The following is a 27530-nucleotide window of genomic DNA, read 5'->3' as shown; positions in this document are numbered from 1 at the left end:
TATTCAACTTATATGCAGAACACATCATGCAACATGTGGGGCTTGATGAATCCGAGGCTGGAGTTAAAATTGCTGGAAGAAACATTAACAACTTTAGATATGCAGATGATGCCACTTTGATGGCTGAAAGTGAGGAGGAGTTGAGGAGCCTTATCACCAAGGTGAAAGAAGAAAGTGCAAAAGCTTGATTGTAGTTAAACATTAAAAAAAAAACCCAAGATTATGGCAACCAGACTGATTGATAACTGGCAAATAGAGGGAGAAAACATGGTGGAAGTGACAGACTTTGTATTTCTAGGCGTTAAGATTACTGCAGACGCGGACTGCAGCCAGGAAATCCTCCTTCTTGGGAGGAGAGCAATGACCAATCTCGATAAAATAGTGAAGAATAGAAACATCACACTGGCAACGAAGGTCCATATATTTAAAGCAATGGTTTTACCTGTAGTAACCTATGGATGTGAGAGCTGGATCATAAGGAAGGTTGAGCAAAGGAAGATAGATGTTTTTGAACTGTGGTGTTGGAGGAAAATTCTGAGAGTACCTTGGACCACAAGAAGATCCAACCAGTCCATACTTCAGGAAATAACGCACAACTACTCACTGAAAGGAAGGACATTAGAGGCATGTATTTTGAAGTATTTTGGCCACATAATGAGAAGTCAGGAAAGCTTAGAGAAGACAATTATGCTGGGGAAAATGGGATTGACTAAGGGCAAGATGGATGGATGTTATCCTTGAAGTGACTAGCTTGACCTTGAAGGAGGTGGAGGTGGTGATGGCTGACAGGGAGCTCTGGCATGGGCTGGTTCATGAGGTCCTGAAGAATCAGAAGCAACTGAATGAAAAAACAAATACACACCAACATATTCTTGGTAAAGAAAAATTAAAATCATGGAGATGACAATTTCCAATATGTTTCTCTCCATATCAGCTTAGGTCTTGATAACTGCTACTACCTGAAGACTGTGCTGGAAGGTATGCGTGGTAGACCAGGAATACACCTGCACCACCCAAATCATAGCAGTTTTGATGCTATTGTATGGCTTACTCTATGGAATCCTGGGGCTTGTAGTTTGGTGAGGTACTGAGATCTTTTTGCTAAAGACCTTTAGCATACTACTCTGAAATATATCCTTAGACCTCTCTAGCAAAGGATTTTAAGTACTTCAATGAAGGAAGTGAATCACCAATTACTGACTGTATTTCAGCTTGTGAGGCTTTGACTCCCTCTATAAAAGATAGAGGCTGAGAAAGAAAACACTGCCTTATAACTAATAGGTTACTTCTCAGTTACTAATCACTCAATGACTAATGTAACATAATCACCAATGTAACATTAAAATGAAAATTTAAAGGATTAAAATCTCCCTCGATGACACTGTCACACTCTCTCTGCTTCAGAGGAAGGCAAAAGCTGTGAAAAAATCTTACCAAAAAAGGCTTAGGATGACTTGGAGGCACACAAGAATAACAAGCAAAGCGAGAGAGAAACAGCACCCAAATGCATAACACAGTGGAAGGACTGTAATAATGTCCAAAACACAAGTATCATTGGCAAATAAAACAATTTATTATCACACTGGCTCAGAAAAGTAGTATGGAACTTGAGAATTATTTAAGTATGAAAACATTTGTTGAAGACAAAGATAGTTTTTGGTTTTGTTGCAACTTAGCACCTGATCTTGCAAAATTTGACATGTTTCTTCCCACGCTGCGTAGTCTTTTAGGATTTCAACTTCTTAAAATCCATTAATTGAAGATCACCCTGGAATGAATAGATCTGGCCTCATTTCTCTTTTGTAACAGTATCTATCCAAGCCAAACAAATACAAGGAAGTGTCAATATGCTGAGTCTATTGGGAGCATCACCTTTTGCTTATCAAAAATCTTGACAATATCAGAATGAAAACATTGGGGCACATCCAGATTTTATCGTATTTGGCAAGAACACGCCGAACCACTGAGACTTGGGTTATGATTGTTATGACGAAATGTGACCTTTCTTTTTACAGGAAGGTAACAGTGATGTTATAAACATTAGAAATCTTCATTTATTAGCAAGGGTTCAACTTCAAATGCCACCAAGTTGGTTGTTCTCTCCTTGTGTTTCCGGTACATAATAAATTGAGCAGTAATCTGTGTGTTAAGGTCAAGGAAATATTAGTTTCAGATAAAGAAAGCTTACAAAATGTTGATGTTGGGCTCAACAAAAGTAAACTAAATTAAAGATGTTCTTGGAACTACCTTTTCACTGCTATGCTAAATATCAGATTTTCATTATTTTTGAAAACATTTCACCTTGATTACAGTATTTCTTGTATAAACATACACTTAATAATTTATAAAAGAAAAATGTATTCACAAAAACATATGTTTGCTTCATTGTTTTAGTTTTTATGGAGAAGTTTCTGATTGTGTGTACAATCTGCACAGTATTTTTTTTTTCATGTCAGGAGAGACTTGAGTAACTGCAAGTCACTTCTGGTGTGAGAGGACTCACCGTCTGCAAGGACATTGCCTAGGAGATGCCCAGAAGTTTTACATCCTGTGGGAGGCTTCTCTCATGTCCTCACATGAGAAGCTGGAGCTGACAGACAGGAGCTCACCCTGCTCTCTGGATCCAAGATACCAACCTTTCTGTCAGCGGTCTGGCCGGCACAAGGGTTTAACCCATTGCACCACTGGGGGCTCCTTGCACAGTAATTTGAGAAGTCCAGAAGTTGATAAGTAATTTGATGTGCCCAGAATTCTAGGTACTCTCTTATATGTACTCGGGGCCCTTCCACACAGCCCCATATCCCAGAATTTCAAGGCAGAAAATCCCATATTATCTGAGTATAGACTCAGATAACCCAGTTCAAAGCAGATATTATGTGATTTTCTGCCTTGATATTCTGGGATATAGGGCTGTGTGGAAGGGCCCACAGTCTTTATCCTGTATATGATAATTGAAGAAGGAGTTATATACTATCAAATCTAAATATAATTTGTTTTCTCTGCCAAGATAAACTGGAAATTATTTCAGGAGAGAGTTCCACCACAAAACTAAAAGTGGTATTTGAAAAAGAGCAAGCATACAGTTCCCTTACTGCAAAACATTTGATGTTCATCATTCCCAACTAATTAAACTTAGCATGCTATTTAGCAACTTGGTCTAGCAATTTTAACCTTTAATACTACAACAACTCTTTTACCTAAGATAATGGCATAAAGTCATAAGTGGCAGCTCTGAAATTTAAAATCCTTCACCAGTAATTATGTGTGTCATTTCTATTCTGAAGTTATGAATTAAAATACCTTTGGGAAATATTTGCTCCTTGTCCTTTTGATATTTCTAGCCTAAAGACACTACCACCTGTCTTCTGAATATATTAACATTAGTTTGGACAAAAGAGTGAAGGGATAATATTACAATAAACATCTTTTTATTAAAAAGAAGAGCTATTTTACAATCCTAGAAGGAAGAAGATTGCAGTGCAGTATTGCTTTGTTAAGAGAAAAAATGCTGTGACCCTAAAAAACACAAAGTTAAGATTGTTGGTTACCTCAGTGCCCCCTAAAAACAGTTAGCCCTTCACAGGGTGTGTTTGACTTTTGCTGATTTGATTGAAATATGTTGGCTGTAAGAATCTCTAGGTCCTCCAGTGCAATTCTATGGTCAACTTCTTGCAGAAGTTGTCCATAAAGCAGGCATGGGCAACTTTGGCCCTCCAAGTGTTTTGGACTTCAACTCCTACAATTCCTGACAGCCAGCAGGTTGTTAGGAATGGTGGGAGTTGAAGTCCAAAATACTTGGAGGGCCAAATTTTGCCCATATCTGTTATAGAGCCATACTGGAGGACCTAGAAATTCCTACAGAGATGTTATCGCGGGTTAAACAAAAACTCCTTTTTTGTTTATGGTTGTTCCAGTTTTGCAGAGAGACCTGCACCTTTTAGCTCAGGCATGGGCAAACTCAGGCCCACGGGCCGGACACAGTCCTTTGGGCTATCCACACCAGCTCCTGTCTGCTTTGGCCTCTCCTTCAGTAAGTGGACACAGTGGCCCGTTGCGTCCCCAGGCTGAGAGGAGAGCTGAGGCAGAGACACACCTTTGCCAAATGTACTCTGGAGAACACTTGGCAGTGGCGTGTTTCTCTCAATTCTCTGGGAGGAATGTGGGCTGCTGATTGACAGCAACATGTTTGTCTCCCTCTTCTGGGCCCAAGGAAGACAGGTCGTTGCCTTCCTGGGGCCATAGAAACACACTGCTGCCTATTGTGCTTGACAGCAGCATGTTTCTCTCCTCTGGGCCAGAGGAAGACGGGCCGCTGCCTTCCCAGGGCTCAAAGAAGAGCCGGGGAGAATAACATGCCACCAATGCTTGGCTGCGGTGTGTTTGTCTCCCTCTTCTGGGCCCAGGGAAAGCAACAGAACCGCCCCTTCACAATCCCGGCCCCAGCCCCCCAGCATCACAGATACTTATTGACTCTTGTAGAAAGCAAAAGAACATGTTTAAAAGATCAATCTGACCAATGGGAGAAATCGCCTGGAGAGGCCCTGCTCTCGGTCCCGCCTCCTTCGCAGATGCGAGTGGCGGGAATGAGAGACAGGGTCTTCTCAGCAGTGACCCCTCGGCTATGGAATGCCCCCCCTAGGGATATTATATTGGCTCCCTCCCTAACATTTCGAAAAGGAGTCAAAACCTGGCTTCTTGAGCAAGCATTTGCAGATGCAATGTAATATGCCATTTTAGATCCATGGAACGATTAGACGATGCGACTGGAAAATGATTTTAGTAATGAGACGTTGAGGACTTGTGTTTTATTGTTTTTATTGCCTTTATTGTTTTATTATGATTTATATTATATGTTAATGTCTTAATTATATTTTATGTTATTGGGGGCACTGAATTTTGCCATTTGTAAACTGCCCTGAGTCGCCTCCGGGCTGAGAAGGGCGATATATAAATATGGTAAATATATAAAATAAATAATAAATAAAATAACTAATTAAAGTGTTAAGCAAATTGCATTACATTAAACCATGTGGTCTCCTCGATGTTGCTGTGTTGTAGCTCCAACCATTCCTTGCCATTGGCTACACCAGCAACGGCTGCTGGGACTTGCATTTCAACCACATTCAAAAGGCCACATGATTCCAACCTGCCTTGAGCCTTTTACAATTTACAATTGTGAGTTGGGGATTCAATCTGCTAGACTACTCATCATATCAACTTTTTATATAAGAAGGAGTTCTTTAGTCTAAAGATAACACACATCTGAAGTATGATTTGGCCAATATGCAACCGTGTGGTTTTCTTGGTTGCTGTGAGTTTTTTGGGCTGTATGACCATGTGGTTTTCAATATAAATTGAGCTGAGACATACTACTAAGATACAGTTCAATTCCTGAGCAGATTACACTAGAGAGAAGTGTGTGACAATTCCTCCTTTGTAATGCATGATTTGCAGCCAGAGGTCTCCGGATTTCTTTTAAGATCTGTGTTGTTGTGGAATAGTATAAGCAACAGAGCAAGAAACACGGTGCCAAGATCATTGGGGTCAAATACAGGTTTGCGTGTTTTGTAAGAGAGAGAGAGAGAAAAAGGAAAATCCTCTCAAATGGCAGAAGCCATGGGATCAGGATATTGTTTAGCCTTTGCAGAAATAAAATGTTTTTTTGTTCAAATTATGGCTAGAAGCCATGTATCACAGAGGGCTGCCAATGGACAAAACGACAGATTACCAAAGCAAGAGACAATAAGGTCTTTGTACCATAGTGTGGAATTACATTTAGCCATGGACGATGTCAAGTTAGTACTAGATTTCATTTCTGTTCAAATAAGATTTTTTAAAAGAAAATCCATATGGATTATCAGTTATTTGCTATCGTCATGAACTCCTTTGGTTTTACCAATTCACAAATACATATGTTCACAAACAACATGTTACATTTACCATAAGACCTTTGAAGATGTATGGAGATACAATCTTTCCACACATATACTGGGGGAACATTGAAATACTTTGCCCACTTTTCATGAAACCAAAAAAATGATTTCATTTTCAAGGATGATGGCAACCAGCATGATATTGCTTTATCTGCTGCATCTCTGTATCAAACCAATTTTAACTGCACCAAAAATTAAAACCCAGGCTGTAAACTACTTTCTTAAAATTATGATTTGGAGTTATTGAATTAAAAAAAAAACCCACGTGAAGCTTGTGATGTATCTCAGTGAAGCCAAACTACTTAAATTAAAATAAATGTAGCACATTGAAATTAAATAATGCGACTGACTTGAGTTATGGATTGGGTTGTTATGAATACATATTAAAATCCTAGGAATAACGGAGCAATCGTCAACAACATTCTTCATCTACATTTAAAGTATCCTTGCTATATCTCTTTACAAGTCATGCTGCATTTTGCAGAGTATGGAAAAGCAAAATTACTATCCAGTTTAGATTTCATTAGATTGAAATAAATGCCTAGTGGGCAATGTTAGCAGTAATTAAAAGTGAGAGACAATGAAATATGTTAGTTGTTCACATATTATGATTTTCAGAATGGTTTCAGCTAGCTTCTACAATTGTACAGTCAACTAACTAGTTGAGGGAGAGTCCTACCTGGAGAAGTGATTCCCACACCACTTAAAATCTCATTTAGATTATGATTTTAGAGATGGGCTATTGTCTGGCAACAGTAGAATGGAAGAGGAAATGCTTGCGGGTATGACACAGCATTCAGAAAAGGAGAGCTGAACTAAAAGAAATGGGAAAATGCCAATAAGGCACAGTATAAATTTAAAAGATATTCTTGTTGTAAATTATTTTAGACTTATGATTATAAAATAATAATTTTCTAAAGTTTTTTATCCATTTTAAACAGCAAATGTTTATGATATGGTAAGGCACACTATACTGAACTGTATTTTGCCTCCAAAGGGATTGGGAGAGGCACCTATATTAATCATTTGAAACTCTATGCCCTATCCTTCCAAATGGTAAGAGTTTTGTTCATGAGCAGTATATGGTTGGAGAGATATAGTTATTTCAAGTTTGATCTATCTTTGTGGAACACCCTGTACAAGAGAATAGTTGTGTATATCTTGTATATAGTTACATGGAAGTAAGTAACAGTGGAGACTATCTCTCATTAAACAAGCAGGGGTAGAAATTGTGTAGCACTCCCAATGTTGTTGAACTTCCAGTTGTTGTACAGTAGCAGCCTAGCTGCCTTGACCAGCATAGCCAATGATGAAGAATACTGGGAGTTGAGGTTCAACATCATCTGGAGGGCTGCCTAATTATGGACACCCTCAATCTATGAAGATTTAATCAGAAGTAATCCTTACTATGTCCTCCAGGACTTACTTTCCAATGAAAGTGTGTAAAGTTAATCATTTCCCCCTGGCATCATTCTGATTCTTAGGGCCAACGCAGCAAAATATTTCTGAGAATGATCAAGATTAAGACAAGTCCTTCAGGGTGTTGGCTACCTAAAGTACAAGGTATCACATTCATGTTCATTTTAACCTATGAAATAGCATTATGTGCAGCATGTGAACCCATAACAAGTGACTACAACAACACTCAGTATACTTTCATCTAATAGATTTTTTCAAACCTAGTGTCCCAAGACCAGTGAACCAAGGGACCATTTTTGGGCCCCATATTTCCAAAGACATATATCATATGACAATGACTTGCTCTCAATTTAATAAGAACACATATATTCTCTTTGTTCCCTTTACCAAGTGTTATTTGCCTTCTAAGCAAATATTTGATTTTAATAGTTTTAGAAAGTATCAATTCCTGTTTTCTCATTATAAATATGCTGAGACCTTCTGAAATTAAAGTTACCATGTTCCTTTGCAATCTGCATAATCTGTGGGGAAAAAAACCTTTTCTGTGAAGCTACCACTTTTCATTAGGAAAGGATACAAAAAGATCTAGAACCAAAACTCCAAAACTTCCAATGAGCCAAGGGAGATGATGCCAGAAGTATAAACCGATGAGATATTTTGTTGCAGGCATTTTTAAAATTAGGCTTAGACCATAGGTACAGTTCCCCATCATGGCTAAGGCAAACAACAGATAAGACGTGCCTTCTGTCGATCTTCTTTGGAACTAAAGGACAACAAGTAAATGTAGGATTACAGCAAAAGTCAATTTTCCCCAAAACACATTATCAGAAATTAATATTTGAAATGCTGCAGTGGGCATTATGATCACTGCAGACCACTGAGCCTGTTTTCCCCGTGTTCATCTCTTAATAGGGACTCGGGAAGCTAATTTATAGACTGCTGGTCCATCTATCTCAAAACTGTCTTGCACCAATATGCAGCAGTTCTTATGTCTGGAGCATGATTTTTTCCTATTGGACTATATAGCCATCCCTTAAATCAACAGAAATGAACCAATCCTAAAATAATTTAGCAGCCCATTCACTCTTTCTAATATCAGTTCATATCTTCTCTTGCTTGCAGGGCTGGAGCCACAATCACACTACCCCTATGGAAGAGAGATGTCAGCATAATGGAGTAATCCTGAGGGTTGCAAATATATGCAAGGAAGCAAATCAAGGAAAAGCAACAACATCTATATGGGATGTTGTTTCAAGAGGCAGGGAACCTGACAGCTGGATTGGAGTGGCTGTAAGTGGCCTATTCATTTGGAAAGGGAGACAGACAGTATGGTGGCCCTATGGATCTGCAAGGGTTTGGTTTCAGGACATCCCCATGATGCTAAAAAAACCCTCATCTCATATTATTAAATGTCAACAGAATCCATGTGGATACGTCAGTGTGTCTGCATTCATGCTGTCACCATTTTATTTATAGGACACAACAGTCAGTGGAAATGGCAGCCACTGCACTGTATAATAGGAGTTTTTTGAACTGCAAGCCTGCAGCTACAGCTTTCATAAATACATAACCAACATATTTGGAGGGAAAAAGCTTGGTAAGGCAACTATCCAGCATGGTGTAGTCGTTTGAGTGTTGGATTTTGACTGGTGATTAGGGTTCAAGTCTCTACTCAGCCATGGAAATCCACTGATCTTCACACTTCCTCTGCTCAGAGAAGTCAAAGGCAAACACTCTCTGAATTTTCCCCCAAGAATGCCCATGGTATGTTTGCCTTAGGGTCACCATAAGTAAAAAAAAAAAATCACTGGGAAATACAGTACAGTGACCACAACAATATAACCAAGGAAGGCAAGATTTTTTTGTTATCTAGATAGGTTACTTTCTGATTCACACTGCAAAATTATGTAAAATGTTTTATGGGATACAACAGAATGCAGCCCAATGAAATAAAGAGACTGACTGAGGATTTTAATGGAAGTGGGCCTTGCACCAGTGCATTCAATCCACCTTAACAACTGCAAAATGGAGATAATGTTCAACCAGAAAAGTAGCCCAAAAGGACTGGACTTGATCATTGGTTCAATGATAGATTATTATTGAAAGGAGGGGAAAACCGGAAAGCAGGGAGTTACAGAGTAGTTTGAACCATAAACAAAACTCCACAGTGCAATATTTTGTTGCAGGGTCAATTTGTTGAAATTTATTCATGAGTTTCTCTTGGTCTGATCTTAAATGCACACCATGAGACTTAAATCTTCATTTCCAAGCTAGGCTCAGTGACTCAGCCCAGAAAAAACATGCAACCCATTTAATCAAGTCTGGGCTGTATAAGGTATTTCCGTTGGATAAATAAATCATTTTATTTTTTCATAAATGAAACTTATTTAGCGACAGATGTCCTGATTAGTTTTTGTTTCAATATGAATTATAAACTGCTCTGTTTGGTAAATACGTATTTTACTTCCAATTATGAGCTCTTCTCAATTCACAGAAGGAAGAGAGATCAGAAATAGTTTTGAACATGGGTAATTAAACATAAAAATCTCCAACAATTTTGGACAAGGAATACTCTGAAGTTAGAACAATAGACAAGGAATGTCAATAACTAGAATTTAGATCACTAAAAAGTGGCTGCTGTATTCAAGATTGAAAGATGTGAAGACCAAGCTTTCAAGGATCTATCCATGCATCCCCCCAAAATCATTTGAACTGGCACCCCAAAAGGTATGAAAAGATGCTCTCGGAAGGATTTCTGGCATTTATCCAAAGTACAAGTGAAAACACTTTTCATCCTTGCAATGAAGTAGAGGAGATCTTTCTGTGTACTGATTATAGAGAGACAGCATATTATGAATACGTTAGCAGTTAACCATCCAGTATTGTTGTTGTTGTTGTTGTTGTTGTTGTGTCAGGAGTGACTTGAGAAACTGCAAGTTGCTTCTGGTATGAGAGAATTGGCCGTCTGCAAGGATGTTGCCCAGGGAATGCCCAGATGTTTTGATGTTTTATCATCCTTGTGGGAGGCTTCTCTCATGTCCCCGCATGAGGAGCTGGAGCTGATAGAGGGAGCTCATCCGTGCTCTCCCCGGATTCGAACCTGTGACCTGTCAGTCTTCAGTCCTGCCGGCACAGGGGTTTTTAATCCACTGCGCCACTGGGGGCTCCAACCATCCAGTTAAACCCATGAATGTTGTGAAAATAAACAATATACTTACATTTTTATACAGTTGAGGAATTCTCGATCCTAAATAAAACACACATGACACATAGCCACAAATGAAGCCTGACATCTCTATTATACCACGAGATCTCTGGAAATTAAAAACATTTTAGGTAATTTAAAGCTTGCAGTCTGCTCAATTAATTAAAGCAGTGAACACAAAATACTTTTTTGAACAAATAAATGACTGTATCTTTAAAACTAAAAACTTAAACTACATGTACTAGACAGTATTATGATATTTCTACAATGTACTACATCATAATGCCTCTTACGAGTCCTCCAGGTGTTTTGGCCTTCAGCTACTACAATTCCTAACAGCTGGTGAACTGGCTGGGATTTCTGGGAATTGAAGTCCAAAACAACTGGAAGACCAAAGGCTGGAAGCTATTGTGTTAGAATCATAACAACAAGAAATCACCCAATTATTCAGTGCATAAATAACTACATAAAACAAAGTCTTCTATATAAAATTAGGTTATACCTCACTTTTTCCTAAAAAAGTGTTCTGGACTTGGTTTCGTAGCAGCAGTTGACTAGGTAAAATCATACACAGTACTATGCACAGCAAGATCCAAGCTATACAGCCGTTCTTCAAGTTTGTACCACCTTGGAAGAGAAATAAAAACATGTTCTTTTCATTGTTGCTTTTAACTGAATTTAACATTTGTAGTCTAAACACAGAAACAAAGGCATGCATGCATAGTTCTATGCCAGACCAGGATCCAAACTACTGCTCCATTCATGCAATGTTTTCTTTGTATTGTCGAAGGCTTTCATGGCCGGAATCACTGGGTTGTTGTAGGTTTTTTTTGGGCTATATGGTCATGTTCTAATGGCATTTTCTCCTGACATTTCGCCTGCATCTATGGCAAGCATCCTCAGAGGTAGTGAGGTAATGTTTTCTTGCTTTTTTAATCCGCTGGGGCACTCAAATTGCTGATTGGTTCCTCCTCAAATCTCACTTCTTGGGTTGGGAATGGATGCCATGTAGACAAGAGATTGCCATCAGGGCCTTACAGCAGCAAAATCATACAACGGAGCTATTTTGCTTCTTCCTACAGGATCCCTGAAAGGTGACTTCATGTTATTGTATAATTAAGGAACCCAGATGAGTGGATGACTGTATAGTGATCATCCACCCACTATAGGCGAATGAAGCAGAGAGTGTTTGAGGATCGGGATCCGAAGGTTTATAATCCTACTATACCCTCCCAACCCTGCTATATGCCTGCAAAACATGGACTGTCTACAGACGTCACACTCAACTCCTGGAACGAGTCCATTAGAGTTGCCTCCAAAAAATCCTGAAAATTGCTTGGGAAGACAGGTGAACAAATGTCAGTGTGCTGGAAGAAGCAAAGACCAACAGCATTGAAGCAATGCTCCTATGCAATCAGCTCCACTGGATTGGCTACGTTGTCTAAATGCCCAATCACCGTCTCCCAGAGAAGTTGCTCTACTCTGAACTCAGGAACAGAAAATGGAATGTTGGTTGGCAGGAAAAGAAATTTAAAGATGGGCTTAAAGCCAACCTCAAAAACAGTGTCATAGACACCGAGAACTGGGAAGCCCTGAACCTTGAGGGCTCTAACTGGAGGTCAGCTGTGACCAGCAGTGCTGCAGAATTCAAAGAGGCATGAATGGAGGGTGAAAGGGAGAAACATGCCAAGAGGAAGGCATTTCAAACCAACCTTGACTGGGACCACCTTTCAACTGGAAACTGATGTCCTCACTGCAGAAGAACATGCAGATCAAGAATAGGTCTCCACAGCCACTTATGAACCCACCACCAAGACACTACACTTGGAGGACCATCATTCTTGGGCTACGAGGGATTGCTTAATTAACTAACAGGGTCTCTATACCCCTCCCACAATACCCTCCCTTGAGTTCAACAGGGCTTACTCCTAGGTAATCCTTTTCTGCAGCAATTTCAGTGCTTTCTTTACTATTCAGCCATTATTCGTGTTCTTTTTACTTTTACTCTTCAACCAATTAGTCCCTCTCCCTTCCTCCCATGTTTAATATCAACAGAAGAGTGTGTGACTCTCAGCAATCATCAGAGTATTCTCTTTTTAAAATACAAAGGGATAGATTTGACACCAAAACCACAAGAACACTTCAAGTTGAAGCTATTACACTGTTCAACATACTATGTAAAACGCATACAGTTTAAGCAGTTTAAAGAAAGAAAGAAAATAATACATTAGAGAAGCAGAAAATTGCAGAGTCTTCATTCAAAAGACTCACATTTTGTCACCTTCTGATTCTTTAGCTTATAATAGGCAAACTGGGATATCATAATTATGTCCATGTAAATGTAAAAAATGGCAGTGATGATCTGAAAAAGATGACAAGACCAATGCATAATTTATAGATCTCAACCGGCAGGGCATTTGCAAGCTTCAGGCTCCTGCTCCAACACCTCATTGTTTAGTCATCTCTTATAACGGGAAGCTTGAGTAGGATTCCTGCAGATGACCTTAACAAATGTGAATATTTGTGGATATCAGTCAGCCATCCTTGCTTCATATTAAGAGTGTTCATGAATCTCATTGAACTTTAGTTCTGCTGAATTACAAGTTTTCTGCAATTTTTTTAAAGCATGCATACGTATATACCAACCTAGATTTTCTGATAAAATGTCTGCACAGATTAGCCCCCACTCCCACAAAGCCCTCTTAGACTATTTGCAGTCCTGGGATCATTTATCTGAAGCGCTCTTTAAAGCCTACCAAATGTGAGTGAGGGAATCAGAGAATGGTTCATATTGTTTCTTCCTCCCTGTTAATAAGTCAAAAGCATGCAATACAATCGCTATGAAGTTTCCTATTATATTGCAACCAGCCAACCACACTGTTTTTTTCCATGTCAGGAGCGACTTGAGAAACTGCAAGTCACTTCTGGAGTGAGAGAATTGGCTGTCTGCAAGGATGTTGCCTGGATGTTTCACCACCTTGTGGGAGGCTTCTATCATGTCTCCACATGAGAAGCTGGAGCTGGCAGAGAGAAGCTCACTATGCTCCCTTGATTCAAATCGCCAATCTTTTGGTCAGCAGTCCTGCTGGCACAAGAGTTTAACCCATTGCGCCACCAGGGGCTCTTTTGCTTAATTTTATCAGGGATTCCTTCAATGTGTGTGAAATGCTCAGGTGTGCAAACTTTGTATGCTGAGGAACAGCACAGATGGAGAAAGAGAAAAATGTGGTGCAAGAGGCAGAAATAGCACAGATAGGACACAAACAAACATTTATAAAATGGAAGGAAAATTACTTTTCATAACTTAATGTATTGTCCTTGAGTTACTATGAAAAATAAAAACAAATGTGAATTTTAAAGGTTTCTCTGACATTAAGTCCAGTCGTGTCCGACTCGGGGGGGTTGGTGCTCATCTCTATTTCTAAGCCTGAGAGCTGGCGTTGTCCGTAGACACCTCCAAGGTCATGTGGCCAGCATGACTGCATGGAGTGCTGTTACCTTCCTGCCAGAGCAGTACCTATTGATCTAATCACATTTGCAAGTTTCTGAACTGCTAGGTTGGCAGAAGCTGGGCTAACAGCAGGAGCTCACTCCGCTCCTCAGATTCGAACCTGCGACCTTTTGGTCAACAATTTCAGCAGCTCAGCAGTTTAACTCACTGTGCCACCGGTAACTTGAATATTATCTCAGGTCTATACCAAGTCAAAAGCTTTAATGCAAACCAGTTACCTGTATTGGCAGTTGATTTGTCAAGTAACACCCAATAAAATTGGTGAGGTCTCCAGCAATCCAGCACAGAAGAAACCCCAATGACAGCGCTTGGTCCACTTTTCCATTCTGATAGGCCACGTACAATTGACTAGAGATGCAAAAGTCAAACAACAACAAACATATAAATATGAGGACAATGTGCTGAAAAATTACATACATTACTGTACAATCCTATACAAGTTTATTCATTAATTCCAGTGAAACTTAATCCTGTGTAAACATGCATAGGATGGAAGACTTGGAAAATGTATTTTTAGAGTCTGTTTTTCATCATATAAGCCAATTCTTCTCCTCTTCTATATCTCACCATTACTTACTGCAATTGTTTTCACAATACATAACAGCGAGAAAAAATGCTTTTGAAACCTTTTCTAATTTATCTTCACAATAAATATGTAGAGGTGACTCTTAATATTCTTGCTCTACAAGTGAAAAATGGAGGTTAAGATACAAGCAGTTTCTGAATTCATGACTGAGAAGAGGAAAAATCCAATGAACATAGGCGTTCTAAATACTCTAGTCCAGTGGTTCCCAACCTTTGGTCCTCCAGGTGTTTTGGATTCCAACTCCCAGAAATCCTAGCTAGCTCACCAGCTGTTATGAATTGTAGTCGCTTAAATCCAAAATACCTGGAGGACCAAAGGTTGGAAACCACTACTCTAGTCCAATCTGGTGGGGACAGGTATTCTATTTGTGCTTATCGACTACAACAATCTATTTCCTGGAAATGTCCTAGAAACCAGCACCTATCAATGAATTACTACTTTGAGTAGCATTGCTCTAGATCAGCTTTTCTCAACCGGGGGATTGGGACCCCTGGGGGGGTTGCGAGGGGGTTTCAGAGGGGTTGCCAAAGACCATCAGAAAACATGTATTTCTGCTGGTCTTAGGAACTCCTTTGGCACAGAAAGCTGAAGATCTCTCCACCTGTCCTTCTCTTCCTTTTTTTGGAAACAGACAATGAATCCTCCCACCAAAAGCCCTCCACTGTGACAGGCTGGCCTCTTGGCTGGCCCCTCAGCCAAGGGAATGGTTGTTTTCGAGACTCCAAGCATGGAGGGGAGAGCAGATGTGCTTGGCTCATGGCAACGTGGTGCACATATGCAGGTGAGGAAGAGTGTGCGAGGCTGGAGGGAGGCTCGCACCAGTGAGTCCCTTTGAGGCATGGGGGTTCTGTGTGGGAAGTTTAGCCCAATTCTATCATTGCTGAGGTTCAGAACACTCTTTGATTGTAGGTTAATTATAAATCCCAGCAACTACAACTTCCAAGTGACGAAATCAATCCCTCCTCCAACGCCACCAATATTCAAATTTGGGCATATTGGGTATTTATGCAACATTTGGTCCAGTGAATGTAAATATCTGTATATCAGATATTTACATTAAAATTCATAGCAACAGAAAAATTGAAAACATAATTTTATGGTTAGGGGTCACCACAACATGAGGATCTGTATCGAGGGGTCATGGCATTAGGAAGGTTGAGAAACAGTGCTCTAGATCACACTGGCCCAGTCCATTATATGAGTTATATATGTACACCATTATTCCCTGTTCCAAGACAATGCGGTTTGTGCCAATATGATTTTTCTGTTTTAGCAAAGGCTAGATACTGATGACTTACAGCTCTGTTGTGATTCAACAAGTTGGATACTTTTTTGCCTTCTGTACAAATCATGTGCAATAAAAATGTCAATAAGCTAAAATTAATCAATGGTTTTCCAAACGTGACACAGGCAATGTGCTCCTATGAACTATGAGTCCATTCCCCATTCCACGTCACCAGAGGTGTTGTGGCTTGTCATTTGAATCTCCAAAAAATGGTGCTGAATATAGCGTGATGATGGCTTCTCCTCCCCTGCTAAATGTGTGAACGCTACACTCATAGTCCCCTATATTTCATGATGGAAAGATCAAAGCAGAAGGGCTGATGTGTTCTTATGTGCTCCAAATAGCATAGATTAGTGTCAAGTCACCACAACAGTAGAGTATAGCAAGCTAATTTGTCAACCATCAAATGTTCCTTTAAACAGGAGAAACATGCTGCTCTGGCATATCCTATTTATTTTATGCAGATGGGGACAGAAACGCATCAAAGAATAAACCCCAAAAAGGCAGCTTCTGAAAAAAGCTTCAGGCAAGATTACTCGTGTATGCATCTGAAAAATACTTAAAGATTTTAAACTCACGGTAGAGCAGCAAAGAGAAAGCAGACAATGGAGATCAGCCCTATGACAACGCTCCAATACTCCCACGCGTTCCCGACACATTCTTCAAGGAGATGCCAAATCCAGGGTGTTCCATTTAGACACAATCTCCTCTCCTCTACTGGGGAGATATTAAAAGCTTGTAGATGCTGCTGGAGAGCCATCTATTCAAGTTCGGGGATATTATTTCAGAAGTTGGCTCAGTTCTGAACCCCATGCAAATCCGTTTACCAATTCTGAATATTCTCTCTCCCCCTTCAAAGCTCCCACATCCAGATGGATGACTTGGTACAACAATTTCTTTCCAACCTCACAGAGCGGCCTGCCAAATTCAAAGAAAATAAAATACATCCAGCATGAATACATCAATTTAAAAGACAAATCCAGCTAATTATTCTATTTGGACACATATGAAAGGCAAACTCGAAGCAGGAAAGAAAATTTAAAATATAGACATTAACCCACAAGCTTTTGAGCATTCTTTTGCTGTTGAAAAATGCCTGGTTTTCTATAATGCTACTGAATGTTCAGTTGCTAAACTTTAGCTTCTAGCCCAAGATCAACAGAAAGATGCCAAATACAGCTGTAGCAAAATTGCAATTGACATTCTTCCAACTTTAACTAAACTGACACACTTAGATACAGAAAATCTGACTACAAAAATTTTAAAAATATGAACAACCGTACCAGAATAAGAGAAGATAACCCTAACCCATTGAGACAACTTTCAGAAGAATTCACAATAGTCTAGGTGGCATGTAGTGTGTCCTTTATGTAATGACTCCTTGGCCATTACTTGAGGCTAAGGCATAAAGGAGGAGAGGGAAAAGACTCAACTTCACCTGGTTGTGCTTCTTTTTTCATTGTCTCTCTTGCATATCAGACTTTTCATAAGCAAATGGTTCACTCAAACCTTCACTTAAGCCTCATCAAAGTAGAAACAAGTTGCAAGCTGGGTTGCTGTGAGTTTTCCAGGCTGTATGGCTATGTTCCAGAAGCATTCTCTCCTGATGTTTTGCCCACACCTATGGCAGGCATCCTCAGAGGTTGAGGGGTAAAGGTCAAGTGAGGTTTATATATCTGGAATGTCCAGGGTAAAAGAAAGGACTCTTCTCTGTTTGAGGCCAGTGTGAATGTTGCAATTGGTTACCTTCATTAGCATTTAATGGCCTTGCAGCTTCAAAGCCTTGCTGGTTGCTGCCTGAAGGAATCCTTTGTTGGGAGGTGTTTGCTGGCCTTGATTGTTTCATGTCTGAAGATGCCTACCATAGATGTGGGCGAAACGTCAGGAGAGAACGCTTCTCGAAATGGCCATACAGCCCGGAAAACTCACAACAACCCAGTGATTCCGGCCATGAAAGCCTTGACAACAACTTGCAAGCTCTTGCATGAGTCCCATTCATTTAAACAAGATCTCTGTTAGTGAACTTTCTAGTGGATTAACTCACAGCTGGCCCTTTACTCATTACTACATTAATTGCAAATATTACATTTTGGAATGAGTGATATCTGATGTGTTCAAAATTAGCTGCATTGTAAAACTAGTTTCTCAATGTTTTAGTCCCTTCTCCTTTATTTATTTTATTTATTTCAAACATTTATACCCCACCCTTCTCAACCCCCACAGGGGGACTCAGGGCGGCTTACAGCCAGCAACAATTCAATATAAGTGATAAATTAAATTAGTTTAAAATTAAATCCATTTAAAATAATACTGGGTATCTAGCCTTATCTAGAATTGAATTTTGCAACCAACAACACAATCAGATCCCTTCCATAGTCCATTTTCCATAACATTATCATAGAAATTGTCATTATCAGTGTGCTACCCAAAAGCCTGGTCCTACAACCACGTTTTCAATTTATTTCTGAAGGAGAGGACGGATGTAGTTGACTTGATTTTGCTGGAGAGCAAGTTCCACAGGCAGGGGGCCACCACCGAGAAGGCCCTGTCCCTCATCCCCGCCAAATAATTTATCTATACACATTTACATTACCTGGACTAAACAAAACCAGTATTACTAGAAACAATTATTCTTCATAGAAACTGTCATCACAAAGTTAGCATATTTGTGAAGAAATATGCACTACAGCACAAAAGAGATTGATACCCTATAAGACTGTTTATGTATGTTCCTTGTTAATCAACATAGGACGATTACTAGCCATAGGTTCCATACTTACAGCCACTGATAAGGATTAAAGATCCTGTTCTGAGATATCCAATCTTCTGTTAGAGTGACTGTAAGTATATAACGGTTAAGAGTTTGTAAAAAGAGTAATAATCCATATTAAGTGATCTAAATATGCATCCTAAGTGACTAATTTCCACTGCAAATTAAAGTGAGGATTTGAATGAAAATCTTTGGAGTCCAAGAATAAATTAAATGGAATGTGGGTGGCAGTAGCAATATGTCTTGCATTGCCAACCCTTTTCAAAATTCACAGCTGCATTAATTTGCATGGGATAAATACTTTCAGAATAACTGTATCCTCTCGCTGTGTGTGTGTGTGTATGTGTGTGTGTGTATGCGTGCAACAATAGATGAAGACTACAGATGACAGAAGAACTATGTGCAGAATGGCATGTTCAGCAGAAGAGTAGTGGGTACTAATGAACTGGACCAGTCTCTTAAATTTTCAGAGTATTACAAACTTCAATAAATTAATTTCCCTTTCACTGAATACATAAATCTAGAAGTTCCACTGGAAGGTGACCATAGGAGCATGACAAAATCCATTTTTCTAGGTCCTCCAGAGCAATTCAATAGTACACTTCAGCTAGAAACCCAACACATTGTTCATTTTAGGTAAGAAAAACAGGGTTCCAGAAAATAGTACTATGTGAAGGGTCCTGGAATGGATCCCTCATATAATATACAGACCTACTATACTGAGTAACTGTAAGTTATCCAGTAAGCGATTTCACTAGACAACTTACAGAATATGCATAACATGCAATAGTCTCATTTCTTAAATAGACAGACCATTGGCAGAGATCCTCCATTTTCATACAGTGCTAAGATAACAGAGTTCTCTCATTATAACATCTTCAACCAGTTAAATCCACTTCACATTTGCCTCTTTTTTTATTTCTTTACTGCATTTCTATACTGCTCTCTCTCACCCCGAGGGGGACTCAGAGGGATGTGCGACATAGTAAAATTCAATGCCACCAATATACATATGTATAAAAGCAATACATAACATTAACCAAATCAATAACATAAAAATATGAATTAAATCATTAAAACACTATACATAATATCTCATTCGATAAAACTTAGATATTAACATTGCACCATTCCCACTGTCAACACTGCACCATTCTAATTTAGGTGCCTCAAACTTTGGTGTTATATTGCAATACCATCAGTCACCAAACACCTGCGTGCATAACCACATTTTAAATTTCTTCCTGAACGCCAGGAGGAAGGGGGCTGATCTAATCTCACTGGGGAGGGAGTTCCACAGCTGAGGGGCCACCACCGAAAAGGCCCTGTCTCTCGTCCCCGTCAATCAAACCTGCGAAGGGGATGGGACTGAGAGCAGGACCTCCCCGGCCGATCTTAACACTCAAACTGGTTCATAAATCGTGTCTGGTGGGGACGAGGGACAGGGCCTTCTCGGTGGTGGCCCCTCGGCTCTGGAACTCTCTCCCATTGGAGATTAGAACTGCCCCTTCCCCCCTGACCTTTAGAAAGTTGGTGCAAACCTGGCTCTGGAATCTAGCATTTGATGAGTGAGTCAATAACCCTTGACCACACGGACGGATTGTGATGAATTGTGATTTTATTCTGACGACTTGGCCTTATGTAATTATATGATTGTATTTTAATGTGTTTTATATTAGTGTTTTATAGGATGTGATGTTTTAACTATTGTGTAGGAATTCCTCTGTTGTAAACCAGACTGAGTCCCTCGTCAGAGGTGAGAAGACCGGTATATAAAAGTTCTAAATAAATAAATAAATAAATAAAGGGAAATACATTTGAACAGGTAAGCTGGACCAGAACTGTTTAGGGCTTTATAGGCTAAAGCCAGCACTTTGAATTGCGCTCGGTAGCAGACTGGCAGCCTGTGGAGCTGATGCAGCAGGGTAGTTGTATACTCCCTGTATTCTGTTCCAGTGAGGAACCAGGCTGCCGCCCATTGGACTACTTAAAGCTTTCGAACACTCTTCAAAGGCAACCCCATGTAAAGTGCACTACAGTAGTCTATTTGAGATGTAACAAGAGCGTGGACCACTGTGGCCAAGTCTGGCTTCTCAAGGTATGGGCAGAAAGCTAGGCAGCACCACAATAGACAGGTTTCTGAAGCACTGTCCATCAGCATGCTGGAAAATGGTAACTGTATTCCTCTTGCAGTCACAGGGTGAAATGGGACAGCAACTGGAGAGATCCTTCGGACTCCTGTCATGCCTGCTTATCTCAATGTGCTCCATGAAAAATGCTGCACTCATCATTTCCCAGCCCCTTGATCTACAGCATCTCAGTAGCCCTTCAGTTGGGACACTGCTTGGCTTAAGAGGTAGACTTTTGTGGTCACATTTGATCATTAACATCCATAAAACTTGAATCCCAAAAGTTACGAAATCACAAGTCCAGCTTACAATCTGATAAATACATAACAGGATGCCAAGCATTGTTTCATAAACAGTTTTTTTATATAGTTAACACACCACAGTGTTCACATACTTCCTCACATTGAACTTTATTTCTTTGCAGTCGAATCTTATATATGTGCACTCTGAAAAAGAATCCCACTGAATTCTATGTGGCTTACTCCAAGGTAAGTGAGCTGTCTTCTAGGTAAGTGAATACAGTTTGTAAATTGTGCATTCTTCTATTCTTCTACACAGAGAGGACACTGATAACTATTTATTCAAAAGGTGGGGAAAGCCACGTGTAATGCCTTGTTTGCTCTTGAGTTTTCAAATGGAGACAAAGAATGTCAAATTGGAAAAAGAAACCCAAGATAACAGACATAAATCTAAAATACTAATACAGTGAAAAAAAATCAATGCAATGCATTATTAAAGTAGAACTCACTTCATTACCTCGGGGCCTGCATGTTCCTGCGAGGCCTCTGTGGTAGCTCTAACAACACGATGTGGCGCATGCTGAAGCATCAAACTGCCCATTAATACTAGAAAAGATCGGCATCATGTGACCTGGGGAAAAGAGAAAAGGGACATTTGGTTAACTTAAATGAACACCTGGATGGCAACATTATTCCGTACTTACAAGAAGAATGGTTGAATATCTCCACATATCTATGCACTTTTCACTCTTAAACTGATGTTTCTAGGTAAATATCAGCAACAGCTCTTAGAGAAACCAAGCAGTAGTATTATACAGGTGAGTCTGCAATCCTCACGAGACTGAAGATCTAGCCTTTGGCCTTTTCCTGTACATCATATCCTGTATTACGTGTTATTCTGTTATCTGTTGCTAGTTAACATTTATGCAATACCAGCAATTGTTGAGCAGTGAGCTTAGTCTCACAAAAAAAAACAACTTGTCAGCTACTTCCCCTCGGTCAAGACATCCAAATGTTTTCAACAACTTCCAGACCTTACTTCTGTAGGGTTAATTTCAAGGGCTTCCCACGCAGAGGTCTTTTCTTGCAGGCAGGTTAGAAGTTCAAGACGTCTTACTTCAGAAAACACACCAGCTCTGGAAAAAGGTCCAGAGCTAATAAAATGCAAGGGCTGTATGCAGAAAGGATCACTTCCTGCAAAGTAATATTTTACTATGATGTAAAAAAAAAAAACTGGCAAATTACCACACCATAAGTATCTCCTCCTCAGTTTTAGCGTACCCTATATACAAGGCATAGGCAAACTTCAGCCCTCCAGGTGTTTTGGACTTCAACTCCCACAATTCCTAACAGCCTACTGGCTGTTAGGAATTGTGGGAGTTGAAGTCCAAAACACCTGGAGGGCTGAAGTTTGCCCGTGCCTGCTATATATTCATGTGTAAGTCTAGAAAGTTTAGTAAAAAAATCAACCCAAATAACCTGAGTCGGCTTATCCCATGAGTCAACGTGAGCACTATACCTTAACTTGTACCAAAACAAAACAAAACAAAACAAAACAAAACAAAACAAAACAAATCTCCTTCTTTGAGTAAACTGGCAAAAGGGAAAGGCTTACTCCACCATGGGAGAACCTTAAAAAAGCACCAGCCCTCTATTCCCTTCACTATGATACCATTTCTAGACTTATAAAATTTTTGGTTAGAGAAATGGCAGTGGTGGATGGCACTGAGACAGCATCGAGATTGTGGCACAGCTGGCTGAGTGTCAGCTGCATTAAGATCACTCTGACCCAAAGGTCATGAGTTCGAAGCCAGTGAGCTTCCAACCAATTGTGTAGCCTGTTGTCGACCTTTGCAACCCGAAAGACAGTTGCATCTGTCAAGTAGGAAAATTAGGTACCACCTTGTGTGGGGAGGCTAAAATAACTAATTTATGAGGCCATAAAAAAGACTCCAGCAAAAGCACTCCAGCAAAAAGCATGTGGGGAATGCGGAAGTACTTCATCAGTGTCACAGATAGACGATGAAAGCGACAGCTCCCTTGGCGGCTAGAAAGAGTTAAATAGCCTCTGTGTATGTCTGTATATTTTGTATGTCAAATTGGCATTGAATGTTTGCCATTTATGTATTCATTGTAATCCGCCCTGAGTTCCCTGGGGGGGTGAGAAGGGCAGAATATAAATACTGTAAATAAATAAATAAATAAAATAATGCTTCTACCCCTCTGTACAATAACCCTCAACATACACGGTTATATTTAAATTCATACCTTAGGCCCTAAAACCCACCTTCAACTTATATATGAGGTTGATTTAAACATAAGGGCAACTTATACATGACTATATGCAGTAAACCGCTGTGCTGCTGAACTTACTGACCAAAAGGTTGGCAGGTCGAATCTGGGGAACAGGGTGAGCTCCCACTGTTAGCCCCAGCTTCTGCCAACCTAGCAGATCGAAAACATGCAAATGCGAGTAGATCAATAGGTATAGCTTCTGCGGGAAGGTAACAGCACTCCATGCAGTCATACTGACCATATGACCTTGGAGGTGTCTACGGACAACGCCAGCTCTTCTGCTTAGAAATGAATATTCTAAGAGTTGGACACGACTAGACTTAATGTCAGGGGAAACCTTTACCTCTGAATAAAAAGACATCAAATAGACCTAAGTAAAGAAATTATCTTTTTTTCCTGGAAAAGTTCCTGTACTTTCAAGAATAACATTAGAGTTTATGTAGCATTTCAAAATGTTCAAAGTACTTGGCAGTTTTCTCATTAATCCTGAACCTTTGAATAAGGCAGGTTGGTTTTGTTCCTACCATCATCCAGGCATGGAGGAAAGCTGAGAATACTTTCTAATACATTTATGGCTGAGGCAATACTGCTTCAGACCTTATATGCTTAGCCATGACGTGTCATAATACTGGATTCCTTGACTCACAAAACCTGAGAAGGTGAGCCGTATCTAGGCACAGAGATACAAGGAAGGGGAGAGTGTCATCAGCTTGTTTTCCATTTGACATTATTACAGGAAGAACAGGCCCAACCGGGGCTGGGGGGGGGGGGGGGGGGAGAGACTTTGTCACGTCAGCTTTCTTTAAATGACTGGTGAAAACATGGAATAGGACTAGAGGGCCTTGAGGATTATGCTTGCACATATCAGATATCTGCACATTTATTGACCCATCTGAATAGTATCTGAGTCTAAAACCAGAAGTCCTCTCATACTACATAAAAATAGACCCTCAGTATCCATGGGGTGGAGCCCCTGGTGGCATAGTGGGTTAAACCACTGAGCTGCTGAACTTGCTGACCGAAAGATCGGCAGTTCGAATCCGAGGAGCGGAGTGAGCTCCTGCTGTTAGCCCCAGCTTCTGCCAGCCTAGCAGTTCGAAAACATGTAAAGGTGAGTAGATCAATAGGTACCACTTCTGCAGGAAGGTAACGGTGCTCCATGCAGTCATGACAGCCACATGACCTTGGAGGCATCTACGGACAATGCTGGCTCTTTGGTTTAGAAATGGAGATGAGCACCACCCCTCAGAGTCGGACATAATTAGACTTGACATCAAGGGGAAACATTTACCTTTACCATTATCCATGGGGCATTGGTTCCAAGACCCCCTTCATGGATACCAAAATCTATGGCTGCTTATGCCCCATAATACACTGTGTCGTAGTAAATTAGAAATCCTTTTATAAAAGGAGGAACAATTCAAACAAGTGTTGAATAAAGCCCAAGTATCTGTGAAATGACAGGAGACTAGAGTAGGGTATGTAGCGTTTGGCAATGGCAAAAACAAAAGTTTGTTTGTTACGGTTTTTATTCCACAAATATGGATCTTTATTTGTATCCTTTGGAAATTATTTACTTTATTTGCCTTGGTTGGTTGACTCTGGCCATAGTTACAGATATAGAGGGTCGGCTATACAGCACTACAATTTCACTTTAATTGCCGTAACTGTTTAATAAGGAGTTGTGGGATTTGTAGTCAGCTGATGCATTTGCGCCCCCTGGTTGAGGATCCTAAAGACTCCTCCCTAAACTGTAAATCCCAGGATTCCATTGGGAAAAGCAATGGCAGTTTGTGTAGACTAGTAAATGGTAATTAAATTGCTTTATAATGTGAAAGGTCCCCCCCAGGTGTTTTGGACTCCATCTCCTACAATTCCTAACAGCCTCAGGCCCTTTCTTTCCCCCCTTAAGTGGCTGAGGGGGGAAAGGAAAGGGTCTGAGGCTGTTAGGAATTGTGGGAGTTGGAGTCCAAAACACCTGGAGGGCCCAAGTTTGCCCTTGCCTAGTATAGCAGAAGCTGAAACCTTCCCTCTCCATGTGCCCATTGTTTCTATTCTAAATCACCTTAATTGTGCCACGTCCACTGTTCCAGGCAGTCAGTGAAGGCATGAAATGGAGCATGGGGGCTGTGAGGATTGTGTCTGCTATTCTAGACCTCTGTACATGAGATATAAATAAAAGGGGGAAAGGCAGGGTATCAATAAGTAACTAAACAAATACAGGTTGAGCACCCCTTATCTAGAATATGGAAATAAAAAATACTTCAAAATTGTCTGGAAGAGTGGCTGAGATAGTGACAGCTTTGCTTTCTGATGGCTCAATGCATGCAAGCTTCATTTCATGCACAAAATTAGTTTAAAATGCATAAGAGCCTTTAGGCCACATGCATAAGGTGTATATCAAACATAAATGAATTTCAATTCCTATCTCCAAGATATCTGATTCTGTGCATATCTGTAATCTCTCTATAAAAAGTATATGTGTGGGTGTGCGGTTCTGGTCCCAAACACTTCGCATATGGCAGTGATTCTCAATCTGAGGTTCAGGACCCCTGGAGGGGTCATGAGGGGGTGTCAAAGGGGTCACCAAAGACCATCAGAAAGCACAGTATTTTCTGTTGGTCATGGGCATTCTGTGTGGGAAGTTTGACCCAATTCTATCATTGTGGGGTTCAGAATGCTCTTTGATTATAGGTGAATTATAAATCCTAAATGTCAAGTCTATTTTCCCCAAACTCCACCAGTGTTCACATTTGGGCATATTGAGTATTCGTGCCAAGTCTGGTCTAGATCTATCATTGTTTGAGTCCACAGTTCTCTCTGGAAGTAGGTGAACTACAATTTCCAAACTCAAGATCAATGCCCACCAAACCCTTTCAGTATTTTCTGTTGATCATGGGAGTTCTGTGTGCCAAATTTGGTTAAGTTCCATCATTGGTGGAGATCAGAATGCTCGTTGATTGTAGGTTAATTATAAATGCCAGCAACTACAACTCCCAAAATTAAGGTAAATACCCACAAAACCCTTCCAGTATTTTCTGTTGGTCATGGGAGTTTTGTGTGCCAAATTTGGTTCAGTTCCATCATTGGTGGAGATCAGATTGGTGGAGATCAGAATGCTCGTTGATTGTAGGTTAATTATAAATGCCAGCAACTACAACTCCCAAATGACAAAATCAATTCCCTCTCCCAAACTCTTCCAGTATTCAATTTTGGTGTATCGGGTATTTGTGCCAAATGTGGTCCAGTGAATGAAAATACATCCTGCTTATCAGATATTTATATTACGAATCATAATAATAGCAACAAAAATAATGTTATGGTTGAGGATCACCACAACATGAGGCACTGTATTAAAGGGTTGTGGCATTAGGAAGGTTGAGAACCACGACATATGGGATATTATTATTATTTATTTACTCAACCTGCACCAACATCTGGAAGAAGCCCAAGGGAAGGGTCTCTTTGTTCTCAAGGTGGAGGAAGGCCTTGTTGTCAAAACAGAAGGCATTTCACCCACTCCCTTTTAGGGGAGAAAGGCTGTCCAACGAAAGAAGAAGGGTCCTGCAGAATTTGACACCTTTGTGACAGTGTGGCTCCATCCAATTAAAGGTGGGTGCTTTTAGGATATTTCCATATTTTCCAATGAATCAATTTCTGCCACCTAAAAAGCTTTAGGAAGTCTTTGACGCAGAGCTCAGGGCTGTCCTTTCTCAGCCGGAAACGCTCAAGCAAAGAATGTTGCCGAAGCTTAAGAAACACAGACACAGATTGGCATCTTTGTTTCTTTCTCCTTCTCTCCTCCTAGAGCCCTGATCCCGAGGATGAGGAGGGGTCACACACACACACGCCCAACCCCCAGTATTAAAGCCAATCCAGTGGATCCGCTCCTGGACACAAAGCGGGCAAACCTCGGAGGGAAAGGCATCGGGTGTTGTTACCGTTCAGCCGGAGCTCCGAGCGCCTTTGGTTCAGGAGAGGCCGCTGCCTGCTTGCCTTCTTCGCCTGCTTCCTGCCTTCTTTCCTTTCCTTTCCTTTCCTTCCCTTCCTTCCTTCCTTTCCTCGCCCGGCCCAGGGCTGCAGCTCCCTCTGCTGATGGACGGGTTGCTTTTTCTCCGGCCAGCCTCCCAGGGCCCTGCCCTTCCACACAGCCCCATA

At 40.4% G+C, this 27530-nt stretch overlaps 1 protein-coding gene across 5 annotated transcripts; it reads right to left on the bottom strand.

The window, feature by feature from the left end:
* Nucleotides 1–1554: 1554 nt before the first annotated feature.
* On the bottom strand, nucleotides 1555–27530 carry LOC132770560 (lysosomal amino acid transporter 1 homolog). 5 transcript variants are annotated; one of them, XM_060767636.2, is made up of 10 exons: nucleotides 27314–27530; nucleotides 21587–21708; nucleotides 18720–18777; nucleotides 16518–16857; nucleotides 14287–14416; nucleotides 12829–12919; nucleotides 11060–11184; nucleotides 10571–10666; nucleotides 7930–8115; nucleotides 1555–2139 (listed from the first exon to the last, which is right to left on the bottom strand). In XM_060767636.2, exons 4-10 carry the CDS (start codon nucleotides 16697–16699, stop codon nucleotides 2041–2043), a joined length of 909 nt encoding a protein of 302 aa, XP_060623619.2. In that variant the 5' UTR covers nucleotides 16700–16857; nucleotides 18720–18777; nucleotides 21587–21708; nucleotides 27314–27530; the 3' UTR covers nucleotides 1555–2040. The 5 variants fall into 5 exon arrangements, with proteins under 5 accessions (XP_060623619.2, XP_060623620.2, XP_060623621.2 ...); XM_060767637.2 differs by having other exon boundaries at nucleotides 21595–21708; XM_060767638.2 differs by lacking the exon at nucleotides 18720–18777 and having other exon boundaries at nucleotides 27284–27530.

Source organism: Anolis sagrei, chromosome 3 (assembly GCF_037176765.1).
Source record: "Anolis sagrei isolate rAnoSag1 chromosome 3, rAnoSag1.mat, whole genome shotgun sequence".
Classification (NCBI taxonomy): domain Eukaryota; kingdom Metazoa; phylum Chordata; class Lepidosauria; order Squamata; family Dactyloidae; genus Anolis; species Anolis sagrei.
This window is presented reverse-complemented; position numbering and strand designations above follow the sequence as displayed.

Bases quoted from the DNA above. Each gene is read 5' to 3' on its own strand.
- LOC132770560 (XM_060767638.2), bottom strand. From the start codon at position 16,699: ATGGCTCTCCAGCAGCATCTACAAGCTTTTAATATCTCCCCAGTAGAG. The intron at 11,185-12,828 runs GTGAGTCTTTTG...TTCTCTTCCAAG, and splicing joins GAATCAGAAGGTGACAAAAT to GTGGTACAAACTTGAAGAAC. The intron at 8,116-10,570 runs GTAAGTATATTG...GTTGTCCTTTAG, and splicing joins TTCCTCAACTGTATAAAAAT to TTCCAAAGAAGATCGACAGA.